At 62.5% G+C, this 27,160-nt stretch overlaps 5 protein-coding genes across 7 annotated transcripts in view; 4 read left to right on the top strand and 1 right to left on the bottom strand.

Annotated features, from left to right (window-relative positions):
• CHLRE_04g215001v5 (uncharacterized protein) overlaps nt 1-220 on the bottom strand; it is a 7,422-nt gene extending 7,202 nt beyond the window's left edge. For both annotated transcript variants that reach the window (XM_043061678.1, XM_043061679.1), the window contains exon 1: nt 1-220. This exon is cut by the window's left edge and continues 935 nt beyond it. The gene's annotated coding sequence lies outside the window, so the exon portion shown is untranslated.
• A 150-nt stretch (nt 221-370) lies between these two features.
• CHLRE_04g215000v5 (uncharacterized protein) lies at nt 371-5,654 on the top strand. The gene is made up of 9 exons (XM_001698647.2): nt 371-846; nt 1,220-1,249; nt 1,612-1,645; nt 2,062-2,151; nt 2,484-2,595; nt 2,869-2,905; nt 3,103-3,158; nt 4,087-4,155; nt 4,454-5,654. The coding sequence occupies exons 1-9, from the start codon at nt 501-503 to the stop codon at nt 4,880-4,882; spliced, it is 1,203 nt and encodes a 400-aa protein (XP_001698699.2). The 5' UTR covers nt 371-500; the 3' UTR covers nt 4,883-5,654.
• A 906-nt stretch (nt 5,655-6,560) lies between these two features.
• On the top strand, nt 6,561-11,707 carry CHLRE_04g215050v5 (uncharacterized protein). The gene is made up of 7 exons (XM_001698646.2): nt 6,561-6,870; nt 7,229-7,305; nt 7,509-7,671; nt 8,156-8,344; nt 8,575-8,688; nt 9,158-9,250; nt 9,541-11,707. Exons 1-7 carry the CDS (start codon nt 6,715-6,717, stop codon nt 9,640-9,642), a joined length of 894 nt encoding a protein of 297 aa, XP_001698698.1. The 5' UTR covers nt 6,561-6,714; the 3' UTR covers nt 9,643-11,707.
• Nucleotides 11,708-14,090: 2,383 nt separating this feature from the next.
• CHLRE_04g215100v5 (uncharacterized protein) lies at nt 14,091-17,315 on the top strand. The gene is made up of 8 exons (XM_043061680.1): nt 14,091-14,581; nt 14,650-14,829; nt 14,996-15,119; nt 15,318-15,378; nt 15,602-16,588; nt 16,768-16,816; nt 16,886-16,957; nt 17,045-17,315. Exons 1-8 carry the CDS (start codon nt 14,513-14,515, stop codon nt 17,090-17,092), a joined length of 1,590 nt encoding a protein of 529 aa, XP_042925106.1. The 5' UTR covers nt 14,091-14,512; the 3' UTR covers nt 17,093-17,315.
• A 55-nt stretch (nt 17,316-17,370) lies between these two features.
• Nucleotides 17,371-27,048, top strand: CHLRE_04g215150v5 (uncharacterized protein). 2 transcript variants are annotated; one of them, XM_043061681.1, is made up of 17 exons: nt 17,371-17,574; nt 17,790-17,993; nt 18,357-18,476; nt 19,107-19,178; nt 19,451-19,744; nt 20,041-20,090; nt 20,378-20,462; nt 21,256-21,404; nt 21,692-21,785; nt 22,167-22,259; nt 22,422-22,457; nt 22,763-22,872; nt 22,934-22,969; nt 23,399-23,482; nt 23,987-24,101; nt 24,484-24,555; nt 25,010-27,048. In XM_043061681.1, the coding sequence occupies exons 1-17, from the start codon at nt 17,488-17,490 to the stop codon at nt 25,106-25,108; spliced, it is 1,800 nt and encodes a 599-aa protein (XP_042925104.1). In that variant the 5' UTR covers nt 17,371-17,487; the 3' UTR covers nt 25,109-27,048. The 2 variants fall into 2 exon arrangements, with proteins under 2 accessions (XP_042925104.1, XP_042925105.1); XM_043061682.1 differs by lacking the exon at nt 22,934-22,969.
• The last annotated feature ends 112 nt before the right edge of the window (nt 27,049-27,160 follow it).

The raw sequence follows: 27,160 nt of genomic DNA, 5'->3' as shown, positions 1-27,160 counted from the left end.
GTCGGCCGGCGCGGCCTCGGCCGGCCCCGGCGGAGCGCGACTATTTCGCGCTTAAAAATTGAATGGTGCGCATTTCTTGCTGGCAATTATCCAAGCAGCACTGCCCAAGTTCGCTGTCAAGCGCCTCAGCGCTCCCGCCAATTTGAAATGCGACAGCGGCAAGCCTAGTGCAGGGCCCGAGTGCGTTTCTGAACTAGTTTGCAGCTTGGCATTGGTGTAGGTACCCATCGGAGCAGCGCAGGAGCGCGCGGGCTCGCTCGACGGTTGTCGCGCATGCACAGCCCCTCAATTGACGTGCTTGCGTCATAGGTCCTCGGTCGGGCCGCGAGCAGCGCATTCCGCGTTCCTGATTCATCCAGGGCCCCACGATGGGCCCTGGGATACAACCCACTTCCGCGCGACCGTGTTCTAGGACCAAACACAGTCGATTTGCGCTACTTGCCGCAGCGCTGACCGCACGACGCGTCAAGCAGTTCACGAAGCAGTTCCGCTCGCGTAGGATGGCGGAGGACATACTGAAGCTGTGGCAGCGCCAATATCACCTGCCGCGCGAGGATTCTGACAAGCGCACGCTGCGCGAGCGCGTTCACCTGTACCGCCCGCCGCGTTCAGACCTAGGTGGCATTGCGGTCGCTGTGACAGTCATCGCGCTGTGGGCGACGCTGTTTGTCTACGGGCTGTGGTTCGTCAAGCTGCCATGGGCGCTCAAAGTGGGCGAGACAGCCACGTCCTGGGCAACCATTGCTGCTGTATTCTTTAGCCTGGAATTCCTTTACACCGGGCTCTTCATCACCACGCACGACGCGATGCATGGCACCATCGCGCTGCGCAACCGGCGCCTGAACGGTGAGCTGCGTCGCTTAACGGGGCCAACTCTGCGGCTGGCTTGCGGTTTGGTCGGCATTGGTGCAAGGGTTAGAGCGTGAGCACTGAAGAAGGGCGAGGGCGAGGCCGGGGTCTGACCAAGTGACACGCTAGGTGTGTGTGACGCGCGGATGCGTGGCAGCTGCACCGCCGCGAACATGGTGATAGCGCTGACGCCACTGTATTGAACCCGCGAGGGGCAATGCTAGTAGTTTACAGTTCCCGCCCGTGCCGCCCCTGCTGCTTTCAGTGAAATTAATCATAGCTCCCCCCCCCCCAAAGTCAAATTCCCCCAACCCAACAAACGCACCTTGCACAACTTCTTCACCCCACGCGGCCCTTGCTCTCCCCGCAGACTTTCTGGGCCAGCTGGCAATCAGCCTATGTGAGCTCTTTGCAGTTCCTTAGGGTTTAGGCGCGAGGCAAGGGGGCTATGCGTTCGGTGCCAGAAGGCCGGCGGCGCGCCAGCACACAAAGAGTGGAGAAGGGTAGCTGGTAGTGGCGGTACAGGCGTGGTAGGGACAGTAGGAGTGATGTGGGTTTGCCTTCGCGGCTGCGCACGCGCCGCCGGCCAGCCAGGAACGGCACGACTTGGGGGGGCGCTTGTGTGGGGTGGGATGGGTCCTTGCATGTGCGGGGGGAGAGCCGGGTCGCTTGCGCCATCCCCTGCACGTGCCGGCACGCCGCTGTTCACCCCCTCCTCCTCCCCCTGCGCGCGCCCCCTGCACGCACCCTCCTTGCTGACAGACGCCTGGTTTGACTACTCCGTCCTGCACCGCAAGTGAGTCAAGCGGGATGACCCCAGTATGCCTGGGGAGCGGGGCACGGGAGTTTGTTCCGAACCCAACTATGATGCGGCCAAGACGGGGGGTTGGGCTCCTCCAGTTGCGGCCCCGGCTTGTGCGCCAGTTGAACGGTTGTGCGGTGCAAAGGAGGAAATCTTTGAGTGGCTGTAGCTCATGAGGAACGACGATCATCACGGCTCACGCAGCCTGTCTCCCCCTCATCTCCCTCCACGCCACGCCACGCTACCAACGCCACGCTGCCACCCCCACCAACTCCACCTATCCCACGCCTCCCTGTTCCCCACGATTGTCTACCGACTACCGTTTACCACTTCCTCAAGTAATCATGAATGTAACCCCCCCCCACACACACACCTCTCCCCCAACCTCTCCCCCACCACGGCGCCAACAGGCACTGGGAGCACCACAACCACACCGGGGAGCCGCGTGTGGATCCGGACTTCCACCGCGGCAACCCCAACCTGGCGGTGTGGTTCGCGCAGTGAGTGGAAGAGTGCGTGCGTGTGTGTTTTGGCGGGGGGCGGGGGGGCTGGAGGGGGGGGAGGTAGTCGTTCATGGTGATCCCAGCGATGAAGTCACATGTACGAGGTACCGACGTCCAGTACAGCTGTACAGGGGGGCGTGTGAAGGTGGGCATGGGCGATGGGAGGGCCGTGGGAGGGCGGTGGGAGCCAGTGGCAAAGAGTGGCGCTGGAGGTGGAGGTTTGTCTCAGAATGTGCCACAGCCAAGTCTCCCCCTCCCCCCACTCCCGCTACCGCATCCCCCCCCCCTCCAACCCACCTCCACCCCCGCCCCCCCCTCCCCCCGCCCAGGTTCATGGTGTCGTACATGACCCTCAGCCAGTTCCTCAAGATCGCGGTCTGGTCCAACCTGCTGCTGCTGGCGGGTGCGCCGCTGGCCAACCAGCTGCTGTTCATGACGGCGGTGAGGCGGGCGGGGGGGGGGGTGCTAACTCTGAACCAACCCCGTAAGGAAACAGTCGAGGCGGGAGGGGTTTGCAAGGTTAACAGCATTGATTAACAGCATTGGGAACAGGATACAAGCAGGGAATCAAGGGACAGCAGGCTAGGGGAGGCTTGTTTTCACCATTCTCAGTAAGGAGTCAGAGGCACGAAGACGACGCAGGAGGGAGACGTTGCGCTTGGTGTTGGGTTTGGAACGCCAGCGCCTCCACTGCCCCGCCCCTCCACTCTTCAGGCGCCCATCCTGTCCGCCTTCCGCCTGTTCTACTACGGTGGGTGTGGTTATGGTGGTTAAGGTGGTTAGGGTGGTTTGGGTGGTTAGGGTGGGATAGGCGGACACAGCTTGAGGGTGTGTATGTGTGTGTAGGGGGGGGGGGGTACCAGCCCAAAGTGAATCGAAGGGGGGTGCTGCACTGGGGTTGCTGTGAGGCCCGCAACCCCCACTACGCACGCACCTACGCACGCACAGGCACCTACGTGCCGCACCACCCGGAGAAGGGGCACACCGGCGCCATGCCCTGGCAGGTGCGGCCGCTTGCCAGCCGTGTGTGTGTGTGTGTGTGCGAGTGGCAGTATGTGACAGTGCGTGGAAGTTTGGGTCCGTGGGGGTTGGGGTGTGCGTTTGTGAGCGCGCATGTGTGCACACGCTACGTGTGTAGGCGTGGGGGCTAGTCGGTAGAACACCCCTTGTTCAGAGGCCCAGTACCCGGCGCCCGGCGCCCAGCCCACCTTGTATCACTCCCATGTCACCCCTGTGAGGGGGGTCTGCCAGCCGGTGTGAGCCGCAGCATCACGGGGTCGTAACACACGTCGGCCCTCGCAACTTGTGCCAACGCATCACCCCTGCAAACTCCTGACCCACCCTTCCGCAACCTAACCCGTTGCCAAGCACAACACGGGCGAAACATGTAGCCATGCACGATCACGTGTCAACACACACACACACACGCACACACACACACACACACACACACACACACACACACACACACACACACACACACACACACGCGCACATGCACATGCACACGCACACGCACACGCACACGCACACGCACACGCACACGCACACACACACACACACACACGCACATGCACATGCACACGCACACGCACACGCACACGCACACGCACACGCACACGCACACGCACACGCACACGCACACGCACACGCACACGCACACGCACACGCACACGCACACGCACACGCACACACACACGCACACACACGCACATGCACATGCACACGCACACGCACACGCACACGCACACGCACACGCACACGCACACGCACACGCACACGCACACACACACGCACAACACACGCACACGCACACACACACGCACACGCACACGCACACGCACACGCACACACACGCACACACATTTTCCTTTCGATTTTTTAACACACACATACACACACATACACACACACGCACATGCACACGTGCAGGTATCCCGCACCAGCTCCGCCTCCCGGCTGCAGTCGTTCCTCACCTGCTACCACTTCGACCTGCACTGGGTGAGCGGCGCGCTGGGGCTGTGGGGGCTGTGGGGGCCGTGGGTGTGTGTGAGGGGGGGAGGGGGGCTGCGGGCAAGTGGATCATGTTGGAGGTTGCGCCGGGATGACGGGGCAGGTCGGTACCGTGTCTGTTCACACGCCCCTCAGTGCCACGTGCCGCCGTGCCTTCCCCCGCGCCCGCCCTTCGCCAAGTCCCACATTCCGCACCCACCGCCGGCCTCCACACACCCCACCCCTCCCTGATTCCCCTGCTTGTACCCTGTCCCCAGTGGCTTAAGCTTGCAACCCTACCCCTCAGGAGCACCACCGCTGGCCCTACGCGCCCTGGTGGGAGCTGCCCAAGTGCCGCCAGATTGCCCGCGGCGCAGCCCTGGCGCCCGGGCCGCTGCCCGTGCCGGCAGCGGCGGCGGCTACAGCCGCCACCGCGGCGGCGGCAGCAGCAGCTACAGGCAGCCCCGCTCCCGCCAGCCGAGCAGGGTCAGCTTCCTCCGCCTCCGCAGCGGCCTCCGGATTTGGATCCGGACACAGCGGCTCTGTGGCTGCGCAGCCGCTGTCTTCGCTGCCCTTGCTGAGCGAGGGCGTGAAGGGGTTGGTGGAGGGGGCGATGGAGTTGGTGGCAGGTGGCAGCAGCAGCGGCGGTGGTGGAGAGGGCGGCAAGCCGGGCGCGGGGGAGCACGGGCTGCTGCAGCGGCAGCGGCAGCTGGCGCCTGTTGGCGTGATGGCTTGAGGTGTGTAGAGGCAAGGGAGGAGGTGGGAGAGTGTGAGATTGTGATGGGAGGTGTCAGGCGGAAGACACACACCACCTGGTGAAACGGACCGACGTTGATGTTGCTGGGACTACATGGAGTAGGAAATAAGGGACATGAAAGAGTGAAAGGTGTTTGGGTTGCGTTGACACAGCGGTTTGGAATTGAACCGTATCGTTCAGGGTTGTCGGATGAGAGAGAGTAACATGGCACACGTGGCCGCGGTGCTGCAGGGAAGTGTGTTGCACTGAGTGCAGGGAGAGGAAGATTCCGAGCGATGACATGAGAGGGGTCGGTGACTGGTGCGGGTTACTTTTGTGATGTGGAGAGTGTGCAGGCTGAGGGACTGATGCTTTGAACACACCATTCCGCCCCACGGCGGATGCACTTTTGACAAGAGTTCAGGGCATGAGAAATGTGGGCGTAGGCAGCAGGGTAGGCAGGCGTGAAGCAGGTGCGTAGGATACCATACCTGGGATTCACAGGCAACGTGGTGTGCAGCATGGCAGTTGTCAGATTGTGTCATGGAAAGGGGCTGTCGTCAGCGAGAGGAGTGAGCGCGCCGTGAATTGAGACTACAATGGGAGGAGTGTGGACTGCCAGTCCGCCGCCCACAGCTGTCGAAGTAAGCCTGGGGATGAATGAGGATAGGTTGAGCCAGGTCGAGGTCCCACCGCTCACGCCGGCCGAAAGTCTGGCAGGCTGGCTAATAGCGCAAGTGACTCGTTGGCACGTGCAAACGCATGAGGAACAACAGGCACCGCGCCCTACGCATCCCGGCATCCCGAATCAGGCAGGCTCTTGCCTTGACGCTGCAAATTCCTTGTTGGGGTCTGGGAATACCATGCACCCTATGGGACTTCACCAACCTGCCTTACAACTGTCCCATCGCACACCCTTACCCTGTCCCATCGCACCTTGGCGCCCCTCCTGCGCTGTGACATGTAGGGCAACGGGGGCCTCAATCACTGTATGTCTGTATCATGCAAATCCCCAAAGGGCCTGGGAGACTCGTCGCAGCTCGGAGGTCCATTTGTTCAAGGCGAGATGCCGCGAATATGTGCTGCCAACGGGGCCGCGGCCTGGCCGGGCGGTTGGGCGTGCCCCAAGCCGTGCCCCGGTGGTGCCCCAAGCTAGCCCGACGTAGCCGCCGGGGTCGTTGAGAGGGGTGGCGAGCTCCCGCCATGTGTCAGCTTCTAGATGTAAGCTGTCGGATGAGAGCATTTGAGCGAGCTTGGGGATATTTTATGCCAACACAAAAAGACCAAAAGCGACCCAAGCGATGGGCGGACAGAGCACGTCCTCCACCGTGAGGGTTATGCCCCTGCTCGCTTGCAATGCGGAAACATGGAGGGACAATGCACATGTCGCGGCAGGTTCGAAGCCGGACTGAGGGGAGTCTGAAAGTAAAGCTTCCATTCGCGAGCGAGCGCCAGGCCTCTGCCAGCCAGCGCACAGCTCGTGAAATGACTACCCCAGCCCTCAACATGGCAATTCAAGGCCACCTGCGCACTACCTACACATGCAGCGGGAGGTACAAAATGTGCAGCGCGGCCCTGAATGTCCCTCCCCGATCTCTGGCTGGCCGTACAGGTGTTTCCCAGCGGTGGTTTGCAGCGAATTAGCGCCCCACGTCTGCATTACTCGTGTATTGCCATACACAGACTCACGCCACGGTGCCTGCGCACTCGTCGGCTCGCTTGCAATCGATCAACTTGCATAGACTTGTGTGCACTTGACCCATACAGCACCATAGGTGCGCCTGCTTAGCGTAACAACTTCACACCAGTCACTTTGTAGACTCCTTGCAACCATGATGCTGGCTTCGCGTCCTGCTGTCGCGCTAGGGGCACGCGCCCAGCCCCAGGTGTTGCGCCCAACCCTGGTGCCTCGACCTGGAATGGTGTCAAACCTACGGCTGCAGCCTGTGAAGGTCGCGGACCCCATTGTGGCGTCGGAGACCTCGCAGGTACAGAGGAATCAGACGCCGCTTGCATCACGGCCTGCGCGTTTGCGCAGTGGCGTTGCTGGTGCAAATTAAGACGCACAACTATATAGACGACTGCCAGGCAATTGACTAGCCAGGGACACATCTGCGTCGGCGGGCGCAGCGGCGGTGTGTGGTTCGCGGGCCGATTGAAGCTCGCCTTGGGCTCGCGTGGAAGGGACACGACCTGCGAGCTCCCAGCGTTGCCGCAAACAGCCCTTTCAGCTTCTAAATATTGCACTTGTGGCGGCCGTCGGCTGCCGGCCGCTCGTCCTGCCAGAGCTGTCTCCGCCAGTCGATTGCGATTCCGACCAACGACTTTCTGGGCGCTTGGCTGCAGGTCATGGAGGCGCCGCAGGAGAAGAAGCTATCCGAATTTGAGCTCAAACGCCTCGAGCGCAAGCAGCAACGCGCCCAGTAAGTCGCCCACGTCCGGGATGTTGCGTGTGTGCTCTGTCTGGCCACCTCGGGGGGTGCGGTGGCGGACGCGTGGCCTTCTGCCACGCCACAACTCACTCCCTTCCTTCCTTCCCCTACTGCCTCTCTCTCCCCCCTGTCTTACCCAACTCCTTCCTCTCTCTTCCCCTTCTCTTTCTCTCTTCATCTTCTCTCCTCGACAGAGAGGCCGCCACCTACAAGTTCTCTGCCATCGCCGCGACGGTGCTGGTCTTGAGCATCGCCGTGGTTGCCACCTACTACCGCTTCGCCTGGCACTTTGCCGAGGACGGCGACCTGCCCGTGGACGAGATGGCGGCGACGCTGCTGCTGGTGTTTGGCGGCATGGTGAGGGAGCCAGCGGGAGGATGGTTTGGGCATGACAGCGTCCTGGGGTTGGAGTGGGGTGGGGTGGGGACAAGGGCGGATGGGTAGGAAGCGGCAGCTCGCCCAGGTTGTGTGGGGTGCAGAGTCTGGCGTGTGCAGCTGCGGCGTGTGCAGGAACCATTGGTGGACAGGGCTGGGGGATGCGGGGCGCGGAATGTGTAGGACGCCGGAACGAGGGTACGGAATCTCATGTACAGCCGGTACAGGAGAGGGGCCCGTACCGCCCCACATGACCCTTCAGTAGCTTCTACCATTTGGTGCACACCACTGCGGGCGCTCAAATCGGTCGCCCATAGCTCCACAGCACATCTGCCCTTCCACCTCCTCATCCCGCATCCCTCGCGTTCCAGACCACGCCCCGAAAGTCCGCAGCCCAACACAATCCCATTTACCATCCCTAACTCTTACGCTCTCCCAACTCCCATCCCACCCGCTTCCCTCGCAGTTCGGCATGGAGATGTACGCCCGCTTCGCGCACAAGGTGCTGTGGCACGACTTTGAGCCGGGCTGGGCGCTGCACAAGAGCCACCACGAGCCGCGCACCGGCCCCTTTGAGCTCAACGACATCTACGCCGTCGCCAACGCCCTGCCCGCAATGGCGCTGTGCGCCTACGGCTTCTTCACGCCGCACGTGGTGGGTGCCGTTTGGGACCGGGGGGACGAGGGGGCCGCGGAGAACGAGGGAGCGAGGGGGGCTGGAGAGGAGGTGATGGAGAGGGAGGAGGGAGGATGGTTTTTAGAGGTGAAGGCGGTGGATGCTTTTGTCATACTACGCGTGCTCCATCTCGGGCGGGGCGGTGGCATCCCATTCTTCCCATTTCCCACCACTACCTGCCTACCTCCCATCCCAAACCCCCAACCCAGATCGGCGGCGTGTGCTTCGGCGCGGGTCTGGGCATCACGCTGTTCGGCATCGCCTACATGTTCTTCCACGACGGCCTGGTGCACCGCCGCTTCCCCGTGGGGCCCATCGCCAACGTGAGTGTGTGTGTCGGGGGCTGGGCTGGGCTGGGTGTGCTTGGGCTGGGCTGCGTGCTAGGCTGGGCTGTGTGTGCTTGGGCTGGGCGGTGTGTGCTTGGGCTTTTGTGTGCTGGGCGGGGCTGTGCGTGCCGGGCTGTGTGGGCTGGCCTGTGTGCTTGGGCTTGTGTGTGCGGATGCGTGCGACTGTGCTGTACCGGTATAGTGGGGGCTGGGCAAGAGCAATTGGGTATGCGCGCGCGAAGGGCACGCAGGCGCTGCACACTTGGTGCGGCTCACTAGCACACGCACGGGTGTCAATGCCGCTCGCTACCGCCGGCTGTGTGCGCCATGGCCGCCCAGTCACACGAATGAAGAGACCGACGACCTGACTTCTGGTCTGGTCCTGACGACGTCCTGACCCCTTGTCTGGTCCGGTCTTCTGTCCTGACTTCTGGCCTGGTCCTGTTTTTTCTTTCCGCCTCCGCAGCTGCCGTACATGAAGCGCATCATGGTGGCTCATCAGATCCACCACACCAACAAGTTCGGCGGCGTGCCCTTCGGCATGTTTCTGGGCGTGCAGGTGCGGGCCGGGAGAAGGGGGCGGCGGGGTCGGGTGGGGTAGGGGTTGGAGGAGGAAAGGCGTATGCGCCGTGGGCCCGTGGCGAGCGGCGGATCGGGCGGGGAGGAGTGCGCGGGGAGGAGTGCGCGGCGAGCAGTGGGTGGGGAGGAACGAGGCGGATCGAGGCGCCCGGCTCGTGCGGGCGCCGCCGGAGGCCTGGCCCTGGCAGTGGGATTTCTCGTCTCCCCGTACCTCTGTTTCTGTGCGCTTACCTCTTCTTCGCCCGCCTGCCCCTCTCCTCCCCCCCTTAGGAGCTGGAGGCGGTGCCGGGCGGCAAGGAGGAGCTGGACAAGCTCATGGCCGATCTGGAGGCGCGCGAGGCGGCAGCAGCCAAGGCCGCCGGCTCCTCGTAAAGCGGCCGGCGACACCGGGCATAATAATGCCGCCGCCGACACCGGCGACGGTCTAGCGCCGGCCTCCTTTATTGGCGGCGCCTAATTAGCGGCGGAATTAGATTTTCGAAGCAAGAGAGCTGTCGCTGGCCCCGGTCGGACTCCGGAGGCCGCTGCCAGTGTCGCCAACACCTCGCGGCGACAGAGGCAGGCAGCCGGGCCCAGTGACGCACACGCGCTTACCGCGCTGCCCGCTGCCCCATGTGAAAGCAAGGGCGGCGGCGGCGGCAGCTGGCGCGGTGTGCGCAAAAAGGCGTCGGTCGTACACCTCCGCGGCTGCTTGGTCATCTGCTCTGCGTGGTGACACGAGCGAGCAACGTCCTAGGAAAGACCGGATCGCAGCGTCCTGGGGGCACGCTGTTTGAAGCGTCACGGAGGCACGCGCATCGGAGCCACTGCCACTGTCACAGAACGACCTAGCGGGTGGGACCTGGGGACTGTTGTATGAGTGTGGCGTTCAAATCCATGTGCTTCGGGTCGTGGAGCGGGCGACGGACCCTCGCTCGCGGTTGCGTGCTCATAATGCGGCTCTGTGGCGGCCCTAGCTGTGTGGGCCCCGTTTCCTGTGCGGGGCCTGGCACAGAGCGTTGTTTGGCAGATGTTCTTCATGGACGGCGCCGCCTGCCCTGCTGATGAGGCGCGCGTGCGGCGTTGTCTGTGGCGCGGGGGAGAGCTGGAGCGGCTCTAGGCTGCTCCAGCCTAGAGCCGCGAGGCGGGCGGGCTGTTGGGCAACCGGTCATCCTATAAGAGATCGTGTGAGTGTGCACAGGCGCGGGGTGCATGGTGGTGGTGTTTATGATCACGGCCACAAGAAGCTGTGTGGATTATATGGCGGGTCGAGGTGGCAGTGTGCCGCCGCAAGGCTGGTGTAGGCGCTTGCGGCGGTTCATTGCGCGGCGGTGGTGGTGTTGGTGGTGGTGGTTGTGTATCTTGGTGCCGCGGCTGTGCACTGCATGGTGCCCGGGCTGCTGTGCAGAGGGTGTGAGGCCCGCTGCTGTGGCGCTCCCACCTGACTAGGTGGTGGGTGCACGCGGCGGACGGCGCCACACACTGGAGATGCGTTGCATGCGCACATAGCGCCGTGTGGGAGCTTAAGAGTCAGCGCTGACATGAGTGAGTGACGAGTGCATGCATTGAGAGAGCAGAGTGAGTATACCGAGTGACAAGCACTGAATTGCGCGGATGCCGAATCGGCAAATTGGGCGGGGGCTATCAGGCTAGATGTAGACGCAAGCAAGTACTCAAGAGTAGAGGTAGAGGCATGCGCGGGCTGTGGTTGCCTGGACCGGGCTAGCAGATTGGCAGCCCGGAGCGCCGCGCAAGGACTGCGGGCTCTGTTGATGTTGGTGGCAATGGTGGTGGGCGGGCATGGCGGGCAATGGCGGGGCAAGCGAGAGGCGGTGGGCTGTTGGCCACTGGTTGGCGATGCGTTGAGCCGGACCGGGAGCGACGGCGCTGCTGGGGACGGCATTCCCCAGGTTGCAGGCAGGACAGATCTCGGATCAATAGATTGCGTGCGCACGGGGGCACGTCTGTCGGTGCCGGCTGCGGTGTTTGCGGCAGTAAACGGCGGGGCGCGAGGCCACATGGTGGCGAGCGATGCTTGAGGTGGCGGCCAGGCTGAAAGCCCACGAGCGCGTGTGATGTGCGTTGGGTAGTACACACCCGAAACGAATGAGGGTGAAGATACATTTTCCGCGCCCACATTTTGCTGGCGCAAGGCGTAATGTGTGACTGCGTTGTTACGATTTGTGGGGACGGGTGCGCGAGCCCGCGCTTGCGCGCCTGCGGGCGCATCCTTCCTCTTGATGACCTGCTTAATCACGTTGTTATATGATTATGTGTCCATTGTATGGTGTGTGTGGCGTGGCGTGGCGTTCAGTCCGCGAGTACGGTAATTATCCCAAGAGTGTTTCGTGATCCCTCCTTTCATTTTGCTTCTCACCCGACAAGGACAGGGACTACAAGTGGCGTGAGTGTGCCAATGTCCACTGGCCCGTGCCCCCCTCTGTAACATTGCTGTTGAGTACGTGCTGCCTCACCCGCCGCCTGGCCACACTGCTTGGATCCTTTGACCACGCGGCTCGGTTCCCGGGCGCCGAGTTGAAAGAGAACCGACTTCAAGTGTACAGCAGGGACCTTTGGCATGCCGCCGCGTTCATGCCGAGAACTCGACAAGGAATGCCGTGCGTGTTCTGGCCATGGGGGCCGCGCCCCAGCCCCCAGATCCCAGCAAGGCAGCAGCGCACGCGTGCACGCACGCACAGGGCAAGGAAAGCGCTCCTCCTTAGCAGTTAGCAATTTAGCAACTTAGCACAATAAATACGCGCGCATGACAGCAAACAGTCGAACACGGGTCATCTTGACTGCGGACGCCACACTTTGCGCTTACAATTCCAGTTTGCATTTGCCTATACCTGCAGTGCAGCAGATCTCCGTCACCTACACAACTATGCATTTGGCTGCTGCTCTACGCACGGCGGGTGCGCAGCATGCCGCGGTTCACACGGGCGCGGCGTATCTTGTTTGGGGGGGAATGTCAAGACCACGGCCGCGGGGGCGTGGCGGTGCGGCGTGGCGGCGGCGGCGAGCCCATTGCAAACCAGGCGGCAATGATCAGGGTTCATGTCGACTCTCAGTGTATGGGCGAGCTATGCACGGCATGCTCGGGGGGCTCAGCCTAAAGAAAGGCCCCTCCTCATTCCGGCTGAAATCAAGCAACAAGCAACAAGCACAGCAAGACTCTGACTGTTTGGCTTGCAAAACTTGCGCCTGCTTGACCCAGGTTCATGCCGGTCGTACCGGCTTGCATGGAGCCCGATTGCCGCCCGATTCCATACGGCCTGCAGCAGAGCGATTATCCAACTACTGAAATTGACTACTTAGAATTTGACACCGTGCAACTCAACAGACACCACTAACACAACTTGCGTCTACACAGACAGAATTGTATGACTGCTCCGGGGTCATCTCCGGGGCCAGCTGATATCACTCGGTCGTGGCATCAGACCGACGTGCCGTCGCACCGGTGCCGACTACTCTGCAAGTCCAATAGGCGTGCGACCGCAAGCGACCGTTACAAAGGGGCATCCCTGGTTATCCCGGCCGTACGGCGCAGGGCAACAGATAGCATGCACTCGTTGATTCTGGATTTTCAGTTGCGTTCTTTCACGCATATCAATTTCAGTCTGTTGGTGTGGGCGGAACACGGAAGTTCTACGGACGGCGCCCTGGGGCATCTAGATGTGTCTTTTACCGACTGTCCTACTACATTTGGTATCGAGCTCAGGGCCCAACGTGCGTTATCTGCGGACAATGCGCACGCGACCACACAAGGTCGGGGGTTCAAATCCTGGTGACGTCGGTAGAGTCCATCACTTCGGCTATGCGAGAGTCGTAAAGGCACCAACAAACAGTTGGCTACTGGCGCTACTCAGGTATCGGGTAGACGCGACGTGGGCCTCGTCACCCCACTGCCACAGAAACAAACAGGTGCAAAGAAGTACTCTCTACGCTAGCGTGGTGACTGCCCGGGACGTGCAGTCCAGAAGGGGGAGAGTGTGGGCGGAACACGGAAGTTCTACGACACACAAGTATATGACCCTGCGGACGGCGCCCTGGGGCATCTAGATGTGTCTTTTACCGACTGTCCTACTACAGTTGGTGTGTGCTAGCCATGCAGTTTTCCGCGCGGAACCCCACGCCCAGCCCCAAGTCTGTACAACACGAGGGGAGACACGGACAAGAATTGTGCCCCGCAGTCGGCCGGCATAAGCACCGGTAACAGAGATTGAAATGCAACACGCTTTACTAGTAGGGTAGCACCCCTAGAGGACCTGCACCAGCCTTCACATCATGCATGTACATGGAGGCCGGGCTAGGAAGGCACATCCTCTCGTCCTCTCCACATCCTGCCCAGCATGTCACATGTCCCGTTGGAAAAAGTGGGTGGTTGGGCTGAGCAAATGGCAAAGCATATTCACTGCCACGGGAAGCAGGGATCCCGGCTCCCCGTGGCCCCGTCACTCTCAATCAAAATTGCTGGATCGAGCCGGGCTGGATCCGGCCTTTGGCTTACTCGCTCTTGTCTAAGGACCTGTCTGTACCTGCAGTGCAGCAGGTCCCCGACATCTACACAACCATGCATGTGGGTGATGTGGTTACTGCAGTACTGCTCTACGCACGGCGGGTGCGCAGCATGCCGCGGTTCACACGGGCCGTTCCCTTGGCTTCCCATGCCCAGCCCCACGTCTGCCAAGGTCGCTCAACACGTGGGGGAGACATGAACAAGAATTGCGCCCCGCACTCGGCCGGCCTAAGCACCGGTCTCAGGGATTGGAGTGCGACACGCTTTACCAACAGGGTAGCAACCCTAGAAGACCTGCACCCGCATTCACATAATGCATTTACATTTGGAGGCCGTTGGGAGGCACATCCTCTCCACATCCCGTCCACGTAGTAGACGCACCGAAGGTGCCCCACGTCCCGTTGGAGACAGTGAATGGTTGGGCTTAGCAATTGGAAAGTAATATTCACTGGCACGGGAAGCGGGGGCCCCGACTCCCCGACTTGGCCCGAGTCCCCGACTCCCCGTCACTCACAATCAAAATGGCTGGATCGAGCTGCGCTGGATCCGGCCTTTGGCTTACTCGCTCTTGTCTAAGGACCGATAAGCGTATCCAGTCTACACGTGCAAACACATATTAGTATCGACAGCTCCGTCGCCAGCTTGGGCGATATGTCGAACCCCAAAACGCCTGGCATAAAGGGCCAGAAGGCAGCAAGAATACAAGTACACGACAATTTCAATGAACATTTAGCTGCGAGCTCCATGTATGGCTCGAGCTCGGCAGAAACACGTTCGTTGTTGACCCCTGGCCTTCGGCTCGGACCGCCTCAGGTGAGCTTTCCAGCAAAACGGTTTTCATCTGCGAGGAATCAAATAGTACTCAACGCATAACACTGCAGAGGACGCCGGCGCTGGCGTTGCAGCGGCCGACAGGGTCGATTGCGACAAGCACGGGCCCCCAGCGTGTGGCAGCCGCGCCGGCACCCTCCAGCCACAGTGGCGGCGTCGACCGCTCCCTCTCGTGCCGCGCCCCTTCTCAGCCCACCCTATCACACCAGGTTTTTAAAACACCGGTCAAGGTGCGTATGCTTGGATACAAAACTAGCATAACGCAATTGTGTCACACTGTCTGCCTGATGCCGACCGCTGGTGCAGCTTTGACTAGCTTTGTCGGCGCACGAACCTGAGCGCATGCACCATCCTGCACCACCGCACCGTCACACAGCACCAACGCGCGTCTCGCAGAGTGCCTCCGCGAGCTCCGTTCACGTGGACAGCCTGTGCACTGAGTTCCGGTCCAAGACGGCGCTGCGGGTGCCGGCCGACCGGCCGGCAAAGGACCAGCCGCAGCTGAGCGGCCTGGCGACAGGTGAGTAGCATGGCTACGCAACAGACCCACCTACCTTATGGACATGCAGCTTTCGGCGAATCGAGGTCACTTCGGTGCCCGCACGACACGCAGTGTTCATGTTCCCGCCCAGCACCCAACTAATTATCGAAGATGCTTAAGACTAACAATGCGAAGTCCCCACCTCCAACGCTTCGCTGACTTCACCCATGCCTGCAGGAGTGCTCAAGCCGCGCATCCGACCAGGCGACGACGCATGCTGGTTCAGCCCACCGCGCGGGTGAGAAAGACGCCAGCACCTATCGCGATTCCACTGTACACAGCCTGATCCATCACGCTTTATGCAGCGGCATTGCATCGCCGTACAGCTGTGCCCTCTGACTGCGCACTGCATGGGACACAGGTGTCATGCACACCCCCATGATGCCAAATTTCTCCGCAGGCACACGTTAGAGATTGCAACCTGTCCCTCTCAATTGCGTCATTCCGTCATTATCATGCAGGGGCCGAAACCTGAGCCGAGAGCTCCGCGGTCTGGGCGTGGACTCTGGCTTTGGCGGCAGCGAGGCGGCAGCCGAAGCCACGCGGTTCGCCGTACCCACCACATCAGCGGCCTCCACTGCCACCACCACCTTCGCCGCACACCCGTGCAGCTCCTACCAAAGCGGCGGCAGCAGCGGTGGCGGAGGCAGTGCGGCCTGGGCTGCGTCTGCAGGCCCTGGGGGGTCTTGGCAGGCCACACCCTCAACCGCAACCGCGACTGCCAGCGCCGCCGCCGCTACCAGTGCTGCGGCTGCCCCTGGCTCCGCACAGCTTCCGGTCGCCGTGTCTGCAGGCGCGCCGCCGCTCGTGTGCGGCGGCGGACACAGGACACACGACACCGCCACCAGCGCCGTGTCTCATGGTGGTACTGGTGCCGGTGCCGGTGGCGGTGGCGGTGGTGGCCGTAGCTGCAGCGGGGGCGGTTGTGGCGGCACGGCCGCTACAAGCACCAGCAGCCATATGAGCAGCGGCAAGGTGTGCCCCTCGGCGAGCGGCGCCACAGAGGCGAGTGGCGGCCTCAGCGGCGGGAACAACGCCACCGGCGCTGATAGCCTTGCACAGCCCCACTGCCCGCCAGCCAGGGCTGGAGGCTGCGGGCCCGCGGCCGTGCCCGTGCCCGCGGCCGCAACCCTGGTAGAGCGGGATGGCGTGCCAGCTGCGGCCTCTGCTGCAATGCCCTTGAATGGCATCACCGCGCCTGCGGCTCCGAGCCGGGGTGAAGCCCACACCGCGCCAGTAGGTGGCGTCACTGCGGCGGCGGCGGCGGCGGCCGCGGGAGGCACGTCGTCGCAGCGGCGTGTGGCAGCGGTAGCCTCTGAGGCGCCAGCCGGAAGTGGGGCGCACAGGGCCGCCAGCGAGGGAGCCACACACAGCTACAATGGGGAGCACCTGGCGGCGCCACAGCAGCAGCAGCAGCAGCAGGCGCTGGGCAGCGTGAAACTCTTCAGGTGCGTTTGCGATTAGGAAGGTTTCAAGGGTTCCGTTGTTGGATTGTTGGGGTTGTGTTCAATCTTGCGGTGGGCCCACACGGATCGGCCTGCCCGCACTGCCCCAGCCCCTGTCACGAACCATCCACGCCCTCGCACCGTTCTTACGAGTTACCCTGCCCCGCGTGCCTCGACCACAGCCCGGTGAAGGCGGGCCGCGCCCACAGGGAGAAGCTGGGCACGGACGTGGTGAGTTGGCATGTTCGCACAGCGAACCGGCGTGATTGGCTTCAGCGCTGCGTGCTCGCTGCGACGCAGGTCCTCACCCCAGTCCGTCGCTCTGCTCGCACCAGCCAGAAGCCCACCACGCCAATCGGTGCGCTGCTGGAGGTAAGCCGCATCATGTGCAGGGCCGGTTTCGGAGCTGTTCCGTTCGCTTTTCACCCTTTCCGCTCACAATCCCTTTCTGTGCTGCAGATGACCAATTTTGCATTTGTCAACAATTCCTACTTGAATGCGGAGTAGCGGCTGCACTGACGTTCTGGCATAAGCTGATTGTTTCGTCTGAGTTGTCGCTGATGCCCCAGTTTAGTGCAGCATGTAAAAAATGTTTATGTGCACCTTCTGGGCCTGGGTTGTCGTAAGACGGATGCATGCACAAACGGACGGCGAGACTTCATCGCGTGCAAGTGAAGGCTCCGGATGCGGCGAGGGCTGCGGCAAGCAGCCACTGTAATACCAACGGCATACTCGTGCCTGCTGACTGCTCCACGTCCAGTGAAACGCTTACCGGCAGCAAGACGAAGATAGCTAGGGCTCGCCGCAAAAGGGTCTGCGCGCCTATAAATTTGGCATCAAAGCTCACTGGTACTAGTAATCGACTCGCTTAAGCTATCGGCTATCTGTTATCGCGGCGTAAGATGCTGCTCCAATCGGGGAGGCCTGTCCCTTCGGCCCAGGCGCGCGCGCTGCGGCGTGCAGCTGTGCAGAGTGCTCGACCTTGCAGGGTGCGTCCAACTGGGCTGCACCAGACCTTGAGGGCGAGGGTCGGGGACCAAAGGTGTTGCAGAAGCGGGAAGGCCCCAGGCTGCACCGACACGCAAGCGGCGCCATGTTTCTAGCTTTTTCACATATTTTGTATCGGCGAGGCTGTACCGCTGCCGGCCCGACACGACTGAGCTCTATCTTCGAGTCATCAGGGTCGCGTTCTGGCTGCGTGCAGGTGATCCCTGGCGGCCGCTCTGCCGTGCGCGCGGATGCGGCAGCGGCCATAGCTTCACCAGCGGTCGCGGTGGAGGAGGCGTTGCCAGGAATCGAGACGACCCATGACAAAAATGTCCACGGCACCGCGGGCAGCGTGGTGGTGGAGCAGCCGGGCCTGAAGCGCGCGTCCACGCTGCGCAACATCATGTTCGTGACTTCCGAGGTGTGTAGCAGGCGAAATCGTCCGGCCAGGCGGTTTGCGGGGCAGGTCGACGCCGGGGCGCCGACCAGGAAGCTTCCACTGGCGCCCCACCCAACACCGCCGCCGCACCGCCCCACGCCTAGCAGGCCAGCCCAGGCCTCCTTCCACAAACACACTCACACCAGCTGCAATGTGGCACGTCCACCTGGAAATAGTGCTGTCTACTGGTACTTCCGCAGCGCAGTCGTCACATAAAGCTATCTCTTGATGCCACACGCGCCCCATTCTCACCCACCCCTTGACCGCCACTCTACAACACCTTCCCACCTCTTACCATGTTACACTTCTTCTCTCACATGTCCTTTTGCTGCCAATCCAACGCAGGTCGCGCCCTGGTCCAAGACGGGCGGCCTGGCGGATGTGCTGGGCTCGCTGCCCTTTGCGCTGGCGGAGCGAGGGCACCGTGTCATGGTGGTGTCACCCAGGTGGGTGCTGCTGGGGAGGGTGGGGGAAGAGAGTTGTTTGGGGGTTGTTTGGGGTTGTTTGGGGATGCTTGGGAAAGGGGAAGGTGTTTGGGATGGGGTGTGATAGCAGGTTGCAAGGGCGGGGTGCGGGTGTGTGGGGCGGGGGGTGTTGCGGATTGGCCGAGCAGGGGAAGGGAGAGGGAGGGGGAGGGGAGCAGTGGGGGAGGGCCTTGACAGGAGCGGAAAGGACGGCACGGGGCGGAGAAAGAGGGCCGGGAGATGGGTGGTAAAAGACAAGAGCCCAGTGGCCGCCAAACCCGCGTGGACCAGTGACGTGGTTGGAGTCTGCCGAGAAGGCGCGAGGAGGCCACATGCCGCTTGGGCGCGCGCAACCACACACAGTGCCCGCTGGCCCTGCCCTAACTTCCCATCATCCAACCCTCCTAAATCCCCGAATCCTCTCGAATGCCGCCCGCCACTTCTCCGCCCCGGTGCCCTCCACTTCTCTGTGCAACCTCATTACAACTATGCGATCTTCCTGCTGCGCTCCCCCTGTTGAAGTACTCCCCCGCCTCACCTCATTTGGTAACGACTTCGTCTGCAGTCTTCAGTGCATCCTGTATCGCTTATGCAACCATCTTTGCAACCCCTTTTCGCCTCTTTCAAACAGTTCCGCTACTCGCTGCTGACGCTGGCGGCCATGGAGGCGCCCTTCTTCCTGGAGCTGCCCGTGCCGCCGCAGGTGCGGGAGGGAGGGAGGGGGTGGGGGATGGGGGGGGGGGGGATTTGGGGCCTGATATACGCGGAGGTTCGAGGCGGGCTGGCGCGGGGGGGGGGGCTGTGACGAGGCTGGCAGGGGGCCGCATCGAAGGGGGGGCCGAGGCTGTGAGGTGGAAGCCGAGTACAGCCGTAGTCTCACGCACTTGCACGTGCGCTCTAAGCTGCGAACCCCAGGGCCTAACTCCCTAACCTGACCACTGCATCTGTCCCCGCCATCCCCCTTCGCACCCATAGCAGCAGGACCCGCCGCGCAGCCCCACCGCCCTGGCGGCGGCCGAGGCCGCCGCCGCCGCCGCCGCCAAGGCCGCCAACGGCTCCGGCCCAACCGCCGCCGCCATCGCGGAGATCGAGGCGGTCGTACAGGCTGAGTCATCCGTTCCCAAAACCAAGTACGGCCAGGACATTATGTTTGTTGCCAACGACTGGCACACCTCCCTCATCCCCGTGTACCTGGCCGCAAAGTACCGCCCCCACGGCGTGTACGGCAACGCACGTGCCATCCTGGCCATCCACAACCTGCGCCACCAGGTGGGGCGAGGGGGGGCCCGGAGGGGCCGGGGGTTGCAAATGATGGTTGGTAAAGCCCTCCGGGCGGTTGGGGGAAGGGGTGAAAGATGGGTATGTGGCAGAGTACGAGGAGAAGGACGGGGGAAGCGGAGAGGGCTTGGAGCCAGGGTTTCGGCAATCAGGACAAATAAAACTGTACACGATCAGTCACAGATTGCTGCCTTCCTGCTTTGCGCCTCTGGCAATGGACTAAGCTGACGGAAGCCCTCTCCCTCCCTTGCCTTCGGCTCCTTCCCTCTTCCCTCTGCTCCCCACAGGGCGTGTTCCCGCCCTACACCTACGAGTCGTTGGGCCTGCCGCCTCACTGGTGGGGGCCTGGGGGTTGGCGCGGGAAAAGGGATTGGTGGTGGTGGTGGTGGTGGTGGGGGGGGGTAATCTGGGGCCAGGATTGGCGGGGTGGGGGCTTGCGTGGGTGGCATTGGCGGGGTGGCCGGGCCGCACAGCGACACAGGGCGCAAGGGGGGAGGGCGCTCTCTCACTGCATCTACGACTGCCCACTCTCGCCTGCATACCTACACGCACATCGCAACTGCCCGATGTATTCGTACAATCTATACAACCCCCTTACCCGTACAATTCGTGCTACCCCCGCAGGTACGGCTGCCTGGAGTGGCAGTACCCGCCCCACCAGCGCCAGGGCAGCTGGGCGGAGGAGGGCCGCTCCGTGAACCACCTCAAGGTGGGGCGGCGAGGGGAAAGAGGGGTGGAGGTGGAGGAGGAGGGAGGAGAGGGGCAGGCAATGGAGGGAGGAGAGGGGCAGGCAGGGGAGGGGGGGGCCGCTCCGTGAACCACCTCAAGGTGGGGTGGCGAGGGGGAAAGAGGGGTGGAGGTGGAGGAGGAGGGAGGAGAGGGGCAGGCAGGAGAGGGGAGGGGAGGGGCAGGCAATGGGGGGGAGAGGGGCAGGCACGGGGGGGGGAGGGAGGGCCGCTCCGTGAACCACCTCAAGGTGCGGTGGCGAGGGGGAAGACGGGTGGAGGCGGAGGAAGAGGGAGGAGAGGGGCAGGCAGGAGAGGGGAGGGGAGGGGCAGGCAGGAGAGGGAAGGGGAGGGGCAGGCAGGAGAGGGAAGGGGAGGGGCAGTGGCAGGGCGGGGCGGCGGACGACGACGTTCCTGACTGCGTGGTTGGAAGGGTCGCGGATGTGTGTGTAGCCTCGGGAAGGGGTGCGCCCACCTAGGGGCGCATAAGTGTCAAGAGGAACATGAGGGAAAGCGCAAGGTGCGCAGAGCTCAAACCACCAGCGCGCTGCAGACACACGCCCCGTGGCCCTCCCCGATGTAGTCACTTCGTTCTCCATGCACGGCTGCTCCGTCCCCGCCCCCGCACTTCTTCTGAATTGATCGTTACTGTAACCCCCTTCCTCCTCTTCTTAATTACCTGTGAATATAAACCCTCCTCCTTCTTAATCGAATCATGAATGTAACCCCGCCCCCTTCATGTTAACGTAACCATGAATGTAACCCCATCCCCCCCAGGCCGGCCTGACCACCGCGGACCGGGTGGTGACGGTGAGCGCGGGCTACGCGGAGGAGATCAAGACCTACCTGGGCGGCTGGGGCATGGAGGGCATCATCGCGGCGCGCGACCCCGTGCTCAACGGCATCGTCAACGGCATCGACACAGAGTGAGTTGGGCTGGGTGCTGGCTTCTCACTCGTCCTTGTTGTGTGGGTGGTTTGCGGTGATCTCCGGTTAAGAGTCTCGTGCTTCTTTGGAAGGGGGGGGGCGGCAACGGCTGGGCCGGGCCGCAATGGTAAATTTTGCGTGCTGGGACCGCAGGCAATTTGGGGCATGCTCTGACACGCACTGACACGCAACCCCAACCCGCACCTGGGTACGCCTTCACTTCTTAAATAATCATGAATGTGACCCCCACCAACCCAAACGCCCCCACCTCCCCACCACCGCGCAGCGAGTGGAACCCCTCCATTGACCCGCACCTGCCCGCCACCTACGACGCCACCAACTTTGTGGAGGGCAAGGCCAAGTGCAAGATGGAGCTGCAGGTGGGGAGCGCGTGTGGTGGGGGTGGGGGTGTTGTGTGGGTGGGTGTGGCTGCGCGTGTGCGCATGTGCGCGTGCGCGTGCGCACATGTGCGCATGTGGGTGTGGGGGTATTGGGTGCATGTGGAAGTTGCGTATAGGTCTGCGGTGTTAACACAATCGACACAACCGCTGAAACCGACAGCCTTGACACCCGGAAGGCCGGAACGCGTGACGCCAATCAATCTCCCTGCTACCTCCTTCGTCCGACCTGGGTCCTAGACTGCAATATCCCCCCGCCCCGACCGACCCCATCCGACCCACCCCCCAACTACTTCAACTTATATATCAATTATGCATGTAACCCTCATCCCCACCACCACCCGCCCCCCCCACTGCCCGCAGCGCGAGCTGGGCCTGCCGGTCAACGAGCACATCCCGCTGGTGGCCTTCATCGGGCGCCTGGACCCGCAGAAGGGCGCCGACATTCTGCTGGAGGTGAGGGGCTTTGTTGCGATATAGTTTGAGCATTTGAGTTGCATATGCAACGTAATTTAATGTCAGATTGTTATGTCGGGTTGGTATGTCACTGGTTGCTGCCGAACTCTAGCCCCCTTGTCTAAAACACCTGCACTCCCGCCCCTCTCGCGCTCGGCACAGGCGGCCCCGGCCCTACTGCGCCACAACAACGTCCAGGTGCGTGTGTGTTTTGGGGGGGGGGCTGGGAGGGGGAGAGCGGGTTGCGTGAGGGAGCATGCACCGCACCACCCAAACCAGGTGTGTCGATTTAGCTCAACCCATCCCACAAGCCTCATCCCGACCTTCTTCCTCCCGCACCTCATCCCCCCTGCTTTCCCCCATGCCCGCACCCGCTCACGCCCCCCTTTACTAATCATGAATGTAACCCCCCTCCCCCTACCTACGCCTTCACTTCTTAATTAATCATGAATGTAACCCCCCCCCCCCCCCACACACACACACACACACCTACACACGCACAGCTGGTGTGCCTGGGCAGCGGCAACAAGGACCTGGAGGACGGCCTGCGCTGGCTGGAGGCGGAGTTCAAGGACCGGGCGAGGGGCTGGGTGGGCTTCAACGTGCCCTTCAGGTGAGGCGGGAGAGGGGCGCTGGGGGATAGGGCTTAAGGCGGCGGAGGGAAAGGGGCGGAGGGCGAGGGGCTGGGTGGGCTTCAACGTGCCCTTCAGGTGAGGCAGCTTGGGGGAGGGGGGGCGTTTTGGGAGAGGGGGGCGGGCTTTATTGTGATACGTGCAAGTGTAGAAGGGGCATAGGGGGAGAGGAGGGTAGGAGTTTGGGGGGCAGAGGGCGTGGGCAGAGGGGGAGGGGGCTGGGTGGGCTTCAATGTGCTTTTCAGGTACTCATGACGAGGGAGGGGGGCCTAGAGGGTGAGGGAGGGGGTCCGGGAGCAGGTACAGGACAGCGCCGGAAAAGGCGGGGCCGGGGCCGCAGGAGCGAATGCTCATCATGAGTGTCGGATTCACAATGTTTCCAAACGGGACTATTACCTGGCTGTGTCCTGCGCCTCGACGCCATTGCCCGCCTGCATACCCTTCACCAAACCCTGCTCTCCTCCTCTCCCCTCCTCTTCCCTGTCCTCTTCCCCCGCCTCCTCTCAGCCACAAGCTCACCGCCGCCGCCGACATCCTGCTGATGCCCTCGCGCTTCGAGCCGTGCGGCCTCAACCAGCTGTATGCCATGCGGTGAGGCGGGCGGAGATGATGGTGATGATGATGGGGCAGGGGCAAAGGGGGGGGGGGTTGCAAGGATGTGCACGTAGCGGAAACAAACAAGGCCACGGGCTTGGAGGCTACGTGACTGCGAGTACGGGGCTTTAGGGGCTACGGGGCTACGGGGGCTCTGGGGCCTGAAGAACCCGCTGTACGCGGCGCGAGGGGCAGGAGGGCCCTGAGAGCAGGGACACGTGGGAGCTTGGGGGCTTGGGCGCTGGTTCCGGGCTGGCGGGCTCTGGGGCTTCGGGGCTTGCGGGCTCTGGGGCTTCGGGGCTTCGGGGGCTCGGGGGCAGGATTGCGGCTCACGACTTGCGCTCCCCTCTCCCACGCGTCGTGGCCGGATTTTGTCTCCCACCGCTCACCCGCCCGAACCTCCCCAACCTCCCTGCCACCCCGCCTTCCTCACCCAACCCAACCCAAACCCCAACCCCACCTTTCTCACCACCACCCCCGACCCGCCCCCCCCCCCCGCAGCTACGGCGCGGTGCCTGTGGCGCACAAGACCGGCGGCCTGCGCGACACGGTGCTGGACTTCAACCCCTGGGCGCAGGAGGGCACCGGCTGGACCTACACCAGCTGCGACGCGCAGGTGGGCGGAGGAGGAGGAGGGAGGAGGAGGGGGAGGGGGAGGAGGAGGAGGAGGGGGTGAGGGCTGCACAGAGAAGTGTAGCGAGGGGGGGGGGCAGGATTGGCAGCGGTAGGCTGGTTGCGTCGGCTGTGTGCCTTGCAGCCTGACCACACCGCCACACCGCTCGTGAAGCTGGCAGACGCTGCCCCCACCCACACCTTGCTGCACACCTTTGTCTCACGTCTGGGCTGACCACTCCGGTCTCTTTCTCTCCCCACCTCTCCATCACCTCGCCTCACCCTCACTCGCACTCTCGCCCTTGCTCTCGCCCTCTCACTCTCGCCCTCACTCTCTCTCTCGCCCCCTCTCACTCTCGCCCTCACTCTCACTCTCGCCCCCTCAGGGCCTGCTGCACGCGGTGGGTGTGGCGCTGCTCACCTACAACAACCACAAGGAGGACTTCCGCAAGCTGCAGGTGCGGGGCAGCTGCGGGAGGGCGTTGTAGGTGGTAGCGGTGGTGGTGGGGGTTGGGTAGGTGGGGGTTGTAAATACCAGCCCAACCTAAACCAAACCAAGTTTAACGGGGGGCGGCCGTGGGGCCGTCGGGCAGGGTGGTGGACGTAAGGCGGGGTGTAAGGTGGCGGGCTGTGGGTGGCGGTTGGGCGGCGGGTTGCGAAGCAGTGGATATAGGGCTGGGTGCAGAACGGCGGATAGTGTGGATGTCACCTGGTGCTAGTCCCAGTCAAACGAAATCAACGACATCATATCCCGCCCCTCCTCACCGCCTCTGCTCTTCTCTGCATGCTTCCCCCGCCCCCACTTCTTAATTAATCATTAATGTAACCCCCCACGACCTGTCAACATCATCTCGTCTTAATTGATGATGCATGTAACCCCCTCCCGCCCTCGCACCCCCCACCAACCAACAGCTCCGCGGCATGGCCCGTGAGGCCTCCTGGGACGGCGCCGCGCAGCAGTACGAGCAGATCATTGACTGGGCCTTCATGGACCCGCCGTACTGCCGTTAAAAAAACCGCCGCACGGTACATGTCTTGACCAACTGCCGCCGTGCAGCCGTACGAGTGTGACCGCGAGCGTGACAGGCGGCGCGTGTGTGTTTGGGCGTATGTCCGGCTCGATAGGGTCGGCGCGCCTGGCTTATTGGGGCGAGGTGAGGTGACGAGCGGAGGGAGGTTTGGAAAAGCAAGAGTCAGTGGTGGGGTTGTCATTGGATATGTGACTGAGGCAGGCGTGTCGCTTGCATGTGCAGAGGGAGAAGATTTTGTTGCTTTGCATTTGATCGATGGACCTGGAAGGGCTTGTTTTGCAGCTTTGTTGAGGCTGAAGAGGTGTTTGCGGAGGCTGTTTAAGCATCTCGCATCGTTTCGCGAGCGTGATTGCACGTGCCTGTACAAGAGGGCTGGTTGTACGACGACCGGATTGCACGCGCAGTGAGAGAAAAAGGTAAGAAGAGGACGCCGTTTCACCAGAGTTTGATCGCCTGGTCCTTTGCCGGACCGTTTGGAAGTGGAGTGTGTGACGACCCGCGCAGGAGTCTGTACAATACCACACATGCGCTTTGCTTCGCTGGTGTTTTTGGAGGTATTCAGAGGGAGAGGGACGCATTTGCAGACATTCAATAAGCAATGGGAGTGCGTGAAAGAGGTTGTCGCGGTGCGGGTCAGTGCAGCCGCGGTGAAGGAAACCTCACCACCCGCAGTGGTGTGACGGTGAGGCCGATCGCAACTTGCTTTGGAAGGCTTAGAAAGGGGGTGACAAATCGACTAAGGAGGAGAAGCGAGCAGAGCGAGGACTGCGGAGAGGAGGCAAGTGGCGGTTTGGGCTGGAGGAGGAGGACAAGCGTCCTGAGCTGAGGATAAGGAGGTGGGCGTTGGCGCATAGGCCCACCACGTAGACGCACAGCCCAGTGCGCACGCGGCGCACAGGCTAGGGAGGCATGGAGGCGTGGGTTTCAGAGGTCAAGGAGGCCTGCCGGTGGTGCGGGCAGTGATGTCAGGACCTGGGCCCGGCGTGCATTTGTGTCCCCGGTGGCCCGTAGTTGTCTTCTGGTGACTGCGAAACTGTGTATGGAGTGAAGAAGTTTGTATGTGTATGTGTGTGCCTTTCAACCTTGCTGTGGTGTGTCGCATGTCGCCTGTATGGGTGCATGGGGCAAGGCACGGGCAAGTGGGTGGTGCGGAATAGGGGCGTGAGATGCAGGGCCTGGTCAGGGGTCTCGTCTGGTCAGGGGTCTGGTCTGGCCAGGGGCCTGGTCCGTTGTCAGTTGTGTGCAAGCTGCGGGATGATTTGCACTCGCATGTGCGCGGCTGTGGTTGATGCGGCGCCGTGCGCCGCGCCTTAGTCCGGGTGCTTTCATGTCTCTTGCGTGTGTGGTTTCGTGCAGCCTTTGTTTGCTGGTGCCTATTGGTGGTGTGGCCAAAATCAGTTGCGTGTGTACGTGTGTGTCCATGTCCGGAGGCCCACCCAAAATACTTGAAGCGGGGTGAACCGAAATAAGGCACGACCTGGGGCAGTGGCGCGCAGGGCTCGAGCGCCCCTTGCGCACCGCGCCTCAGCGGGAGTGCCCCTATTTGCTTCTGTCAAAGAGCTGTGTGTGTAGCCCCATTTATCTGGTGTTTGCTGGTGATGCCTGTGTGTTGCGAGATCTGGATACGGTATCAGGGGGCTGTTAGCAGCCCAAATGCGGTACTACATCATGTCGTTCGGTTACACAAGGGAGTAGAGCTAAGGAGGTGCGACTACGGAGATGCGCGACTGCACTTCCGGCGGCGTCTGTTTGTTTGTGGTGGCTCGTTCGTGATCCCGAGTCGAGGAGGGGTGGCGAACCGGCGTGCGAGTGACACGCCCCGGCACGCGCGGGCAGCTGGCGCGGCTGGGGCGGAGGCGCGGTGCCGGATTGAGGCGCGTTAGGGGAAGCTGACATGGAAAGTTGTAACGACACAGATAAGAAAAAAAAGCGCGTTTGCCGCGAACTGGCTAGAGGGCGGCGAGCAATCCGGCTAGGCTCGTGCGAGGTCTCGCCAACTGCCCGTCGCGCCGCTGGATCCTTGCACGGGGCA

Source organism: Chlamydomonas reinhardtii, chromosome 4, assembly GCF_000002595.2.
Source record: "Chlamydomonas reinhardtii strain CC-503 cw92 mt+ chromosome 4, whole genome shotgun sequence".
Taxonomy (NCBI): Eukaryota; Viridiplantae; Chlorophyta; class Chlorophyceae; order Chlamydomonadales; family Chlamydomonadaceae; genus Chlamydomonas; species Chlamydomonas reinhardtii.
This window is presented reverse-complemented; position numbering and strand designations above follow the sequence as displayed.

Excerpts from the sequence above, each read along its gene's own strand:
- CHLRE_04g215100v5 (XM_043061680.1), top strand. The coding sequence starts at position 14,513 with ATGTATGGCTCGAGCTCGGCAGAAACACGTTCGTTGTTGACCCCTGGC. Across the intron at positions 16,589-16,767 it reads GGCAGCGTGAAACTCTTCAG|CCCGGTGAAGGCGGGCCGCG; the intron begins GTGCGTTTGCGA and ends CCTCGACCACAG. Across the intron at positions 16,958-17,044 it reads CAATCGGTGCGCTGCTGGAG|ATGACCAATTTTGCATTTGT; the intron begins GTAAGCCGCATC and ends TCTGTGCTGCAG.
- CHLRE_04g215050v5 (XM_001698646.2), top strand. The coding sequence starts at position 6,715 with ATGATGCTGGCTTCGCGTCCTGCTGTCGCGCTAGGGGCACGCGCCCAG. Across the intron at positions 7,306-7,508 it reads CGCAAGCAGCAACGCGCCCA|AGAGGCCGCCACCTACAAGT; the intron begins GTAAGTCGCCCA and ends TCTCCTCGACAG. Across the intron at positions 8,345-8,574 it reads GCTTCTTCACGCCGCACGTG|ATCGGCGGCGTGTGCTTCGG; the intron begins GTGGGTGCCGTT and ends CCCCCAACCCAG.
- CHLRE_04g215000v5 (XM_001698647.2), top strand. The coding sequence starts at position 501 with ATGGCGGAGGACATACTGAAGCTGTGGCAGCGCCAATATCACCTGCCG. Across the intron at positions 3,159-4,086 it reads CCGGCGCCATGCCCTGGCAG|GTATCCCGCACCAGCTCCGC; the intron begins GTGCGGCCGCTT and ends GCACACGTGCAG. Across the intron at positions 4,156-4,453 it reads ACCACTTCGACCTGCACTGG|GAGCACCACCGCTGGCCCTA; the intron begins GTGAGCGGCGCG and ends CCTACCCCTCAG.
- CHLRE_04g215150v5 (XM_043061681.1), top strand. The coding sequence starts at position 17,488 with ATGCTGCTCCAATCGGGGAGGCCTGTCCCTTCGGCCCAGGCGCGCGCG. Across the intron at positions 19,179-19,450 it reads AGCTGCCCGTGCCGCCGCAG|CAGCAGGACCCGCCGCGCAG; the intron begins GTGCGGGAGGGA and ends TCGCACCCATAG. Across the intron at positions 20,463-21,255 it reads GCTCCGTGAACCACCTCAAG|GCCGGCCTGACCACCGCGGA; the intron begins GTGGGGCGGCGA and ends CATCCCCCCCAG.